This window comes from Pleurodeles waltl, chromosome 12, assembly GCF_031143425.1.
Source record: "Pleurodeles waltl isolate 20211129_DDA chromosome 12, aPleWal1.hap1.20221129, whole genome shotgun sequence".
Lineage (NCBI taxonomy): Eukaryota > Metazoa > Chordata > Amphibia > Caudata > Salamandridae > Pleurodeles > Pleurodeles waltl.
The window spans coordinates 304074411-304087463 of NC_090451.1; the positions used below are offsets into that span (position 1 = coordinate 304074411).

The 13053-nt window shown below is 43.8% G+C and overlaps 1 protein-coding gene across 7 annotated transcripts in view; it reads right to left on the reverse strand.

Moving 5' to 3' along the window:
• Positions 1-13053, reverse strand: part of FTO (FTO alpha-ketoglutarate dependent dioxygenase) — a 1516554-nt gene that overhangs the window by 1003877 nt on the left and 499624 nt on the right. For all 7 annotated transcript variants that reach the window (XR_011199794.1, XM_069216312.1, XM_069216308.1 and 4 more), the window contains one exon: positions 11505-11648. Coding sequence is in view for 6 of the 7 variants with exons in the window: in XM_069216312.1 (XP_069072413.1) it covers positions 11505-11648 (144 nt within the window). In the remaining variant the exon portion in view is untranslated. The remainder of the gene's footprint in view (positions 1-11504; positions 11649-13053) is intronic.

Consider the following 13053-nt stretch of genomic DNA (forward strand, 5'->3'; position numbering starts at 1 on the left):
TGTAGAAAGGTATAAAGTTCCTGAGATTTTCACAAGCAGGATGTGTTGTTAGGGAATCAACAAAATTTGCTTCAACCGTAGAGGTCTGTGAAAAAAAGGAGGTTGGTCACCACTTCTGCAAAGAACATGCAGCCATGGCGAGCCAGGCTCCAGAGAAGCTGTAGGCAGAAAAGCCCATGTGAAAGAGTGATGCATGGGTAAAGGTACTTCAAGAGCAATTGGCCATTCCAAGCAGGAAGAGATATATGTCTCTACAATCAACACTGGTCCTGCCCAATGACACAGAGACAAGCATAAGAACCTTAATTGTCCAACAGGTGGCAGAAACAGAAATGTCTTGAGATGGTGCAAGGTCAGCATAAGCACCTCAAATCATGTCAGAGTGTGGCACAGCTTGAGGGTTGGAGGGAGGTGGAATGTACGCAAGGGAAAGAGTGGATGTAGGACAGGAAATAGGACGAGAGAAGGATGGACAGATCCTAAAGTCCAGAATTCTGTATGATGCCTGATGAGGGAATTATGTCTTAAGTTTCTGTCAGCAGTGGATGAGACTGGGCTTGTCTGTTAATAAGAGGAAATGGAGACTTTATTAGAGTTAGTGCTTGAACTGTGAAGCACTGTCTGCTGAGCCCCTGTTTGGCATCACTGACAACAATAACAAAGTGTTCATATTCTTTGGGCATGACTGTAGCATTATTGATAGGGGAAAGAGTTATTAGTCCTGATCTGACTCATTAAGATGAGGAACAAGCATCCATGCGTTTCGCTCTATGGGTCCCAGTAAGTGACAATTACCATCATTACTGACTGGCAGCAAAGTGACCACTTGGAAATTGATCTGTCACCAGCCCTTCTACTGCACCATTAAAAAGGCAGCGGTCTGTCTAGAGGGCAGCAATGTATAGACGGCATTCCAAGGAATCTGACTGGATGTCACTCCCAACATTCTAATGAATGTACTAAATGTGTTTATTTCTAGATCGCTCTCTATCTTCTGCATCTCTCCTTGAATGCGACTCATGCTTACGATGCCCAACAAACCCTAAACAGCCGATATATATTTATAGATATGCTTGCTGCCAGTTTGCTCTTAGTCTAAAACATTGTAAGTAAGCTTTAAGGTACTTGGTTCACCCTCTGCAGCCTGACTGGGCCCCACCTAACTAGACATCTGTGAACAGCTTAATTTACTGGTTCGCTTGAAACTAAACACCAATGTAGCCACTTTTTTGGATGAGTTGCAGTTTTGCAATACAGAGCTCAGAGGCGTGTATAAAGCACAGAAGTGATCAATTTCAAAAGGATTATGGCTTGCAAAAAGGGGTCAATAGAAAAACAAAAGAGAGAAAAGTAATGTGAAGTTGTAAGGTATATGATTAGGCAAACTAACCAGGCTATCTTAATGGCCACAGAATGTAAGAAGCTGGTTTATCTATATTGAGAACTTTACTTTTGAGTCAAACAGGATCCCAGGATTAAAGATAGACTCCATTAGATTGACAGAAAGCAAACTAAGGGGTTCTGGCTTTTGAAATAATAAGCTTAGTTGATTAGTGCTGTAAGAGATAACTTAATTTGCCTCATCTTTCATGACTAGCTTGATGTGGTTTGCTGAGATCGTAAGTTCTTTGAGGCACACAAAGTTTGCATCTAAAGGGGAGTGACCCTCTACTACACTCTGATCTCAAAAGGATAGACTGTGTCACTAGCTTGCTGTTACACAGGTGGAAGATTCTGTTCTAAATGTATAGTTTTGGGTGACATTTAATATTGAAAACTAATCATTTTTTTGTGATGGATCTGAGATGCCAATGTTGAAACATTAAAGCCTGATGCCCCGAAAATAAAGCAACAGATGTCTACTTTCTGTACACAATTCATCGGAGAGATAAAGAATTTAATGTTTGATGATTGAGTGCGCTTTTTAAAATGTAAATTGTCTCTCATAGGTTGAAAAGCAACCACCCCATGGGAGGCAGAATTATACTCTAAACAACCAGCAGCTACAGATGAGAATAAACTACTCCTCTGGATGGAGCCAAAGCCCACTTTATGTACACTGTTAAATATTTGGTAATAATAGGCCTTCAGACAGCTGCCCTATCAAGCAAGAGCTAAAGATCCTATGACGTTGCGCCAAAGGCCTCTTCACTGAGTTGGCGTGGCGAGCAGAAAATCAAAATCTGATCTTAAACCAAATTATCCCTCCTCTTACTTATGCATGTATATGGTATTTCTACAGCATGAATCAAGCCAAGGGCAGCAGAGTGCTGTGTGTCATCAAAGGCAAACAAAGTCAATGAGTCATACAGGTAATGCATTATGATGAGGTGTTCTTTAAAGAGGTGTGTCTTGAAATCTTTCCAAAATAGGAGCAGAGTGGAGTTGGTCCTGATGGATACAGGGATGTTGTTCCCGAACCTGGGTGCATATATGGAAAAGGCCTGCTGTCTTCTTTTGTTTTTTCTTCTTTTACACTTCTTAGTCTGCAGTCTGTTGGTGTCCTGGCTGTGCTGAGACCCACCAGAGATGCAAGATATGTGGGGGTGCTGGTGTTGATGGCTTTGTACATGTTGCAGCTGGTTTTGAAGACGGTATGGGCCGGATAGGAAAAGCCAATGGAGTTCCATCAGGATGGAGTTAATTTAATCATATTTCTTCAGGCCCTGGATTACCATGCTGCATTGTGTATGATGCTTCTATTGGCTGCCAATGTGGAGTATGGGAGGCCATTGAGAAGGGCATTACCATCATCCAGATGCAAGAAAATGAGGGGTTGAACAATAGTTCTGAAGCCACCTTCTGAAAGAAATGGTTTGACTTGCTTTAGAAGAGAGAGATAGTACCAGGCCATCTTTGTATTTTGTGGCAATGGGTTCCTTGAGGGTGAGATTCGAATTAAGGGTAAATCGAAGTGAATTGGCATTCAAGAGGATTTGAAGCCATTAAGGGTTATACCATTGGGCCACGTTTGTGCTGTATCTTGTTTGTTGTTCTTGGGAAATAGCAGGAATTTTGTCGTGGTTGGGTGGAGCTTGAGGTTTGTGCTGGACATCCAGGTTTGGGCGATGTGCAAGTAGTGTTTGAGGTGTTGGATGTTTGAGGCAGAGGACACTTGCAAGTAGAGTATTGTTATGTTGCTATATTGCTAAATCTTGATACGGATCGCCAAGTGGCTCAATGTAAAGTGTGAAGATGACAAGAAGCAGTATGGAACCCTGGAGTACTCCACAAGGGACGGGGATCTGTTGGGACCTGCAACTGTCCATGAGAACAAACTTGTTTTGGTTGGAAAGGTAGGAGGAGAATCAGAGAAGGTCCAGCAATATCAGGAAGCAGGGATTACCTTCACCTGTGGTCAAGAAGGAATTTTCTACGAGGTGTAAGGTAGCAGTCTGCATGCTGTAGCGTCATCTAAAGCCATACTGGCAGTCATGCAGGAAATGATTGATAATGATGTGATCTTGGAGTTGACGATAGACTGCTTTTTCAATGATCTTGCCAATGAACAGTAAGCAAATGATGGGCCAGTATATGATGAGGTAGTGTATGCTTTGTTTTGAGTAATAGGATCTGGCCTGTCGCTAGAGATTCTGGGAAGATACCTTGAGAAAGTGAGGCATTGACAGTGATAAGTAGGGGTTGGGGAGCACCCCCAAAGAGAGCTTTGATGAAGGATGTTGGTAAAGCAATCTTCTTAAAAAGGCTTTTGAGGGAAAATAGTGTACCAGAGAGATTGGGGAGAGGTGGGGCTTTTAAGGATGACCACAAGGGAATTTTATAGGAGGAGGTTGAAGTAAATCAAGAAGTAGGCTTAATGTTGTTAATATACTGTTGTATCTGTGTATTTTTTCACTAAAGAGGTTGACGGCATTGCACCACTTTTCTATGAAGTGAGGCATAGGTGGGTCCAGCAGGTAGTTGATGCATGACTCGTCGGTCTTCAACAGCTTTCTGCTTCAGTTTTTGACTTTATTGATGGTGTTGGTATAGTACTTTGCTTTGGTTGATGTGATGAGCTGTCTGTGTGGATGATGTCAGCATCAGGAGATCCTCAGGATTTCTGGATTTCTTCAATTTTCTATCCTGTCTGTGGATTAATCGTTTATTGTGAGCAAGGCCTTTAAGGTACCTGGCTGCTGAAGGCTTTAGCTTGCAAATGCTTGTTGTAATTTGAGCATGGATGTTCACACAGCTTTCCAAAAAACAGTTTCTCTTGAACGTAGAACGTGAGTGAGAGATTAGTTCAAGCATTAGATTGATAATGGAGAAGTCTTTGAAGGACCTTAAGGTTTGGCCTTCTCTTTTGTGTTGATCTTGGTTTGTTAGTAGGATGCTGAGCAGGGAGACCGAAACAGCAAAAATCCAGATGAGAGCGTGCACAGGATTAGATCCTGAGAATGCCACACCTCAAGGTAGTAGGATAACACAAGGTGACACTCCTAACGTGGAACGAGTGTGAGAACTTTCAGAGGCAATTTCATTGTGACTCAGATAACAGCATTTGAAAATATCCTCCTGAAAAGGACAATTAGCTGATTCCAAGACTTTTCTTCAGGCAATTAGTTATTTTGTCGGCCCCAAGAACAAATTTTAATGCGTTACAGAGAAAGTCACAAACTTGGAAGGGGCAGAATCTGTAAGTGATGTTCTTTTGATTTTCTTGGGGGGAGTAGGGAGCTTGAATCACTATGCAGATAATCCTATCAGAGCAGGCTACAAAACACTGGTTAGTTATTTAGGAGCTTTTTTTTTCTCCAGCGCCCATATCGCTGATGTTCTTCAGACACAATATACTACACAATGCTTAACTACTGAAAGTAGTCAGGACAGACCCCTTGAATTGTGAATGTGTTAGTAGCGGAATAAAGATTTCATACAATAGTGCAAATGATTATAAAACTCACATAAAAGGATGTGGCATAGATTTGACTTAGAGGCAGCAATTCACAATTTAAAAGACACAGTACTTAACCTCAGCAGCCACTGACCCAAGTTTTATTCTTCAGTCTTTCATCAATAATATCAACAACGTTATTTACTGCCCACTCAGCACCTATCAATAACACAAGAGGCACTGCATCTAAGTGTAACACATGGGTTAAAAGAAAGCAAACTAAGAAGCTCTTCAAGCGAAAAGTAAAAAGATGTTAGAGAAAAGATTATTCTTCAGAAGTTTTCAAACTGTTTAACAGTCCTGCTGAAACAGTACAAGATAACTATCACAGCATCAATAACCACCTTCTTAAAATTTAAAAATCCCCAGATCACCAATTCAATTCAAGAGCTGTTTCCTTAAGTCTGAGATGTCACCAAACATGCAAGTTTGATTTCTGAGATATCTTCTTCCGTCTACTCCCATTTGAGGGGCCTTGAGGCTGGTTTACAGCAGTGCTTTGAGTACTCTGTAAAATCAGTAGATTTCTCTGCGTTGAGGCCATTTTGTGTGCCAGCAATACCACATGCCTAATTTAAAAAAACTGTTAGACCCGCCAGCTTTAGGGTGGTCATCTCCCAACGTTTTGCCTTCCTCCTCTATTTTTTTCTGATCTCATTATTGCTGGCCTTAGGACTCTGCACACTTTACCACTGCTCACCAGTGCTAAAGTGCATGCGCTCACTCCTTTAACATGATAACATTGGCTATCCCCAATTGGCATATTTAATTTTCTTGTAAGACCCTAGTAAAATAGCACTACCCATGTCTAGGGCCTCTAAATTAAATGCTAATAGTGGTCCTGCAGCACTGAGTGTGCCACTCACTTAAGTAGCCCTTTAAACATGCCTCATGCTGCCATTGCAGATCCTGTGTGGGTAGTTTTAAATTGCAATTTCCACCTGCAAAATAAACCTTTTGCCAGGCTCAAACATTCCTTTTTAATGCATATAAGTCACCCCTAGGGTAGGCCCTGTACAGCCCAGAGGGCAAGGTACAATGTATTTAAAATGTAGGCCATGCACTTTTAAGTTGTATATGTCCTGGTAGTGAAAACCTCTTAGTCATTTTTCACTACTGCAAGGCCTATCTCTCCCTTAGGGTAATATTGGAGTTGCCTTGTTACGTTTTTTAAGTGTAATTCCCAAAGAGGAAGAGATGATAAATCATTTTTAGTGTCTTCAGAAGCAGAATATAAAATCCTATTTTATGGTGAAATCAGTTTTTAAATTGCAATTCTGAAAATACCACTTTTAGAATAGTGGCATTTTCTTGCCTTAGCCATCAAGTGCCTGTAGGCTGTCTCTGGTCACATGACTATGTATAGCTGACAGTTGGACTTTGTGTATTCCTTCTAGACAACCACACACAATAGGGATCTTAGGTGAGCCTGGATGGGCCATCACTGGCAGGAAGGGAAGGAGGTGCTGGACACAACCCCACTTATACCTGAATAGGCTGTGTCCAGCCTCCACACAAAGGGCTGCATACCCCCTGAAGGTAGGTTGGAGCCAGGACAAGGAAAGCAGGGTGACTGGGAACTTCAAATGGAAATCTGTAGAAGCTTCTACCCCACTTTAAAGGCATAACCGAGTATAAATACTGGACCTCAGATACCACCACTTCAGTACATTTCTGGACCTGTGGATACTCTGCCAGGAAGAAGGACTGGTGTGCTGCTGAAAGACTGCCACTCTGTGGACTCCACTCTGCTGACTGCACTCTTCTGGAATACAGCCTTGCTGTGCTGTTGCTTTGCTGTGCTGACCTGATGACCTGCTGCCTGGGTGAGAAGGACTGCACTGATATCTCTTGAACCCAGAACCAGAGAGACTCCCCGGGTTAGTTGGGTGGCCTCCTGATCTGAAGCCTTAGGGACATACCAGGCTGCCAACAACTTTGCACCTGCACCTGGACTCTACAATCTGTGAGACGACCCTGCCAAATGGCACCATCCCAGTCATGGACCCCTGGAAGTGGGCTTAAGGTGCTTACCAGCTTCTGTGACCCCTGGAAGTGGGCTTAAGGTGCTTACCAGCCTCTGTGGATCCAGCTGAATGGGCGCAACACATCGCCTGTGCTTTGCGGCACAAACGAGCAGAATCAACGCATCAATACTGTGGACTGTACCTGTCAGAAAGTCCCGGATCACACCGCAGCTCTTCCGAAGCGTTGCATCGCCTAACTGTGCAACACATCCTCAACACAGAATCTCGCATCCAATGCAGGCAGCAGCCTCGACCACAATGCAGGGCTCCACATCGCAGCTCTTCGGGACCGATGAATTGGCCTGACTGTCCACTGTATCCTCGACACCCAACTTCGCATTGCAAGACCAATCAATGGGATCCGCGACTATGATGCAGGCCCTCGCAACGCAGCCTTGCAGCATCTCAGAATCCATGCCTTGCTTCAGCTACACAACACATACTTGACGTGGATCCTCGCAACGCTCCACAAACTAGGATTTAAGGTACTGTGTACAAAAGGCCTAACTGGGTCCACTGTAGTCGGCTGCACTCTATCGCAGTCTGCCTGAACTTTTTTTTCCAAAACAAATTTTACTGAGGTTTGATGGAGATTCATAGCCGGATGGGCCAGCAAATAAACGGAGGATGATAATGTCAATATACCCATATACACAAACAAGAACCTGCATGTCTGACCCCATTCAATCAGCCTGATTGTCCGGGTCCAGCGCAACCAGATATCCAAAGTAGGTGCTTTGTAGCGTTATTTTTACTTAAATCTTTGAATTTGTATGTCTCCGTTTCTACTGATTGGATTCTTTTTTTGTTTTGGTCTTATTTTATTTATTAAACAAGTTCTATTTTTCTAAATTGGTGTGGAACCCTTTTTGTGTGGTGTTTTCACTTTAATACTTGTTGAAGTGTTGTACAAATACTTTACACAGCTATCAGAAAATTGAGCACAGGCTAATTTACGGTTGGGTTTGTGCCTTATCCTGACAAGGACGAGGTTCTTGCTTGACTCGTGTTGAAACGCCAGTCAACCAGTAACCCAACTTCTTACATACTGCATAAGAAACCTAATACAATTGAGAACTGACTACAATAATGTATGCAGAGGGTAAAACAATGAAGGTTGCCCATCTACCTAAAAGTAAAGAGAGGTCTTGGTAATTAGTCAACATCTCTTGATTTGGACCTGAAAATAAGGTCTTCATCTATAAGTACCCAACGTAACCATGCTAATAAGGTAAATGCTAAAACAGGTTAATGATTAAATATAACCCTGTTTTATTAACTATGAATGCATAGTAAAATTCACACCAGAACTTCATTGCCCATTAACCACTGGGAAGAAGACAAAACATTAGTTCAACCAATAAGGAGCCAGGAACCCTCCTCTTAGTTCCTTGTTGCCTCTACTGCCTACTCTTTCTTCACTGCTCCAGCAGTCTAAGATAAGTGTCTCTGGCCTTTGTTATTTCAAGCTTGTTTAATAATAACGGTATTTACATTTGAAGCATGGCCACGGGAATGCTTAGACGCATCGTTGCAGCCGCTTACACGTATGGGGGCTTGCATGAGGTCCTCTCACTGCTAAAGAGCACCACACACCAAGAGTTTGAGCGTCTGCACGTCTCTCTCCCCTTGACCAGTGTGCCACTTTAATCTTCAAGCAAGTAGCATAGCCAGCCGGAAACCCCCCTAGGGAGCGTTCTTTGCCAAAGCCCCAGCCACGTGAAGTCAAAATACTCCAGCAGGGGTCTGTACATTATTCTTTCACTCGCAGCAGCCTATGCTCCGCTGGTATTACGGGACACCAACCCAGGCTGAGTTTTCCCAATGAGATATTGTGGGTGAATGGAATCTCTGGGCAGTAGACCCCTGATTGGCCCTATTATAATACATTGGGAGACCCAAGGCCTCCCACCCATCCCCAGCTAATTATCCTATCACACCACGATGAATGATAATGAGAATACCTATCTGGAGGAGGAGACTGTTGCATACCTCCCCTTTGACAAGAATGTTTGTGATGTCATTGATGCATCCATCCTCAAACCAGTGTCACAGGTAGTGACACCCATAGAGCAGATATTTCTGCAAATGGCAGAGAGATGCTTCAAACCCCTCCCGTCAAGGGCAGACCCTCTGGGACGCCGGTCTCTTTACCTCTGGGCCAACCAGCCCAGCCCACTGCAGAGATAAACCACAAAACGGAGCACGAACCTGGTGTCAATCAGGACCCTTTCGCCAGGCTAAAAAGGGCCTTTATTGACCACACACACCCCTTAGGGTCTGAACCCTTGCCTGTTCTCATCCATGACCCCTCTAACATACACCCCACTCTCCAACCATCTTTCCAGCCCCGCTTTAAGGGGTAGACTCCCAATCTGGTTCAGATGCAGAGAATGACTCAGACAGGCCCTGGCGATCGTAGACTAAGGCGTCTGACTACGAACTGCTCTGGAGAGCATTTCCCCTGACAAGCTGTCTGACATGTTAGTCCCCGAGAATCTGATAAACTCCCAACTGAGAGGAGTGCTCCCTGGCGGAGAAGATCTCCACTTACATGGCCAGGAAGCTTTGCAAAGTGGTGTTAACACCCGAAATTGACACCCACATGGCCACCTTCCTGGACAAATATATTAAGGACCCTAAGAATGAGATCGACCAATCCTGGTGGTCCTGTCAGAATAAGCTTCTTGATATCTCTGGGCCATTCACTAAAATCCTTGACATGGCAGAAAACACAAAGGTGTCTGGCTCCCTAATCTAAAAAGTGCTATCGGGATTATATCATCTAGTGTGGATATCCCAATGTCATCCCATCGTTGGAACCCACTTGGTAAGGCGACTTGCCGGAGGTACACACCCCGCCATAAAGGTGTTGAGAGCGTCAGTTTCTTCCACCATCTCAGCTGTCATAACGAGCGTCACAACAGGGTTACGACGACTTGCATCACCGGGGGAGAGAGGATAACTTCTGTCCACTGTACAGGAAATCTAACAGTGATGAGTAGCCCATAACCTACCTTTCAGTTGCATATGCTGGATCATCTTGTGTGTTATATCAGTCATTGTTAATGAGGAGATGCTTTGTCATGTAATACAAGTGTATGTCAGCTGCCTCAATGCATCCATAATATGTAGACTAGGAGCAGTAGCGTAAAGCAATGCGTACTGAGCCACTACCCCATAAGAAGTGATTTAAGACAGCATTAACCTGTTGACACCATGTAATAGGGATGACATGGGGAAGTTCTGCAGCTGGTATAACATATGCCTAAATGAGCCCATTTTGAAGATTGCAGAGCGGCCTAGTAGAGAAAGGGCAGCCCTTACCTCTTCTTTAACACGCAGAAAGAGTGGAGCAATGTTACGGGACCAAGAGACTGTAGCTTTTGAGGAAATGAACACCCGTAGATATTTGAACCTATCTATGGCTATCGTCAGCGCTGAAGCTTAAGGCATGAAGTAGATCTCACCTTTATTTTACCTTTTGGCTTTGCCAGTGCCTTTTGATAATGTTGTGCAGTATCAGCAAAAATAAATGTTTTTTTTTTTTTTTGCTGATGCTGTGCATCATCTGCAAAATAAAGAAAAGAAGAAAAAAGCACAATTAAGCCAGCATGTACATAGGCACATATGCTGCTGATGGTTGCGTCATTCCTTGTGTGTACGCATGCAGTGACTGATACAGTCTGGCATCTTTTTTCAATTTTTTATTTACAATTCCAATATGACAGAAAAAGAAAAGGGCACATGACCAACAGCAGAGCATAAGGTGGGGGACGAGGTGGAAGGAAGAGAAAGAAAACACATGTTTCCTCATCAAATGGTTAAACAAAAAGAAACATTTCCTGGAATGAAAGAAGCAGATGGGTACATGTCAGTCAGTCAAAAGGATGGTACAGAGGATATACTTCAGAGAATGGACAAGATCAAGATTTGGAAGCAATGCCCTGCAATAAGAATCAAGCAAATGACTGGCAAGAATCTCACTGTTTGGCGCTAGGCCCATTTAAGTTTTTGGTATGGGCCACAAGAAGTCTTTTGCAAACAGACAGCTAAAACGCTTGATGTTTGTGCATCATTTACATGCTAAATTTATGGTGTCTTGGATCATGCTGTAGCTTTGGCTCTTAGACTCAAACCGGACCGCTGGTTCAACTTTCCCGATGAATTGGCTGACTAGCTATTCTCTACTGATTACCTCGTAAAGATGGCGGCCTCTAAACCAACATATGTACTTTACATTGCATGGTGATCTTTAAGCTATTCTCTGTAAAAATGGATAGTAAAATGTTTGAAGACCCACAAAAGAATATTTTTTCTTGGCAATTATATCCCTCAGTTCAAAAGTTTCTGTTGTCAATTTTCTTCTTAAGCAGATGAAACATTGTATAAATTATGACGACGTAGTAATGAACGTTAATTTGTTAGCTATTTAAATGTTTTCTTCATTTCTCAGTCACATCAGAACACACAAAACATGATTTACTTTGGCATTATTGTTCTACCTGTGATCAGTAGTATAATTTAGATAATGAATCTATATTAAACTTGAAACTAATACTGAAAGCCTGTGTGCTCACCTCGTTGTGAGTTTCAGCCATTTGTGTTATAAGTGGCACTTCCAGGGACTTCAGGGAAACTGTGCCTGAACCAATATTCTTATCCAAGTTCTGGACTACAGCCTGGCACCGCGCTAATATGTAGTCCAAAGTACCTGTCGAACACTGCAAACACAAGGAAAAGGACAAAATGAATCAAATGATAATTGAAAATAAGGGTGTTCACAACCACTGAAGAATGATATTTCAGCCACCTTTTTCAAATACAGGTACAACCTTCTCTCCACTCCTTCTCTTTGTCCCGTCAATTTGCCAAAACAGATATTTGAAGTGGTGTTAACTTGAAATAACTGCACCATTTACAATATTGTTTCCAAAAGGAAAATTTTGTAGTGCTGTACTTTCAGAGGCTACTCCTGCCATCCAGTGTTTGGCTAGAATGTTTGCAAGCTGTTTTTCTTCAAATAAGGTCTTTCGATTACAGGATGCACTGTGGCTCCACACTTAGCTGGCAATACACATGGGAACCAACTCAATGTTAGACGGTTTTCCAACAGTGGGTGATAGTACTATGGAGTGGCAAGTGAACGCAGTGTGCATTGTGAAAAGGGAATAATTAATATAGACTAAGGCCCTCATTATTACATTGCCGGTACTTACCGCCTACCACCGCGGTGACGGCCACCACCGCAGCTACCATACATCTGCCATATTATGAGCACTGCCTGACTTCTGCCACAATAGGGGTAGAAATTCAGCAGTGCTCATGGTGGTGGACGGTGGTAAGCTGGCGCTGCTACCACCAGCACCCGCCACGCCAGCTGAACACCACCAGCCGTATTATGTCCATTAACACGGCCTGGTGGTGTTCTGCTGGCGGGCGCTACTGGCGGTAGCAGCGCCCCTTCCCGTTCCCTGCCGGAAGACCTCCTCCTTGGTCGACCAAGGTAAGTCAGGCTTCCGTCAGGAGAGGGGGGTGGGAGGGTGGGGGTGATGTGCATGTGTGTGTCTGAGAGTGTGCATGAATGTCTGAGTATGTGTGTGAATGCACCTGTGTGTGTTGTTTGCGTGGGTGTATGCGTGTGAGTGAATGTGTGTAAGAATGGTGAAGTAAGTGTGTGTCTGCATGTCAGTGTGATTGTGTGTTAGAATGTGTGTGAGTATGTCTGGAAGTATGCGTGAATGAATGTGTGTATGTCTAAGTGAATGGGTGTATGCCTGGTGCGTGTGGGTGTCTGTGTGCGTGTATGTGGGGAGGGGAGTGCGGTGTGAGGGGCGCTGTGACTGTAGTGGGGGTGGAGGGAGGGAGGGTGATGTGTGCGTGTGTGCCTGTAGGGCGTGGGGTCAGTTGTGTAGTGTGTGCAAGTCCCCCTCCCCCCGAAAACCATGGTGGTAGGCCGGCTCATAATGCCATGGGCAGTACTATGCTGGGCTGGGGATAGATATTTCCAGCCCGTGGCTCATACCGCCATGGCGGTGTGAGTGGAGAAGTGGAGAGTTGGCTACAGCCAACCCGCCAATCTGATAATGTGCCGGTATACACCGCCAGCCTGTTGGCAGTGATACCACC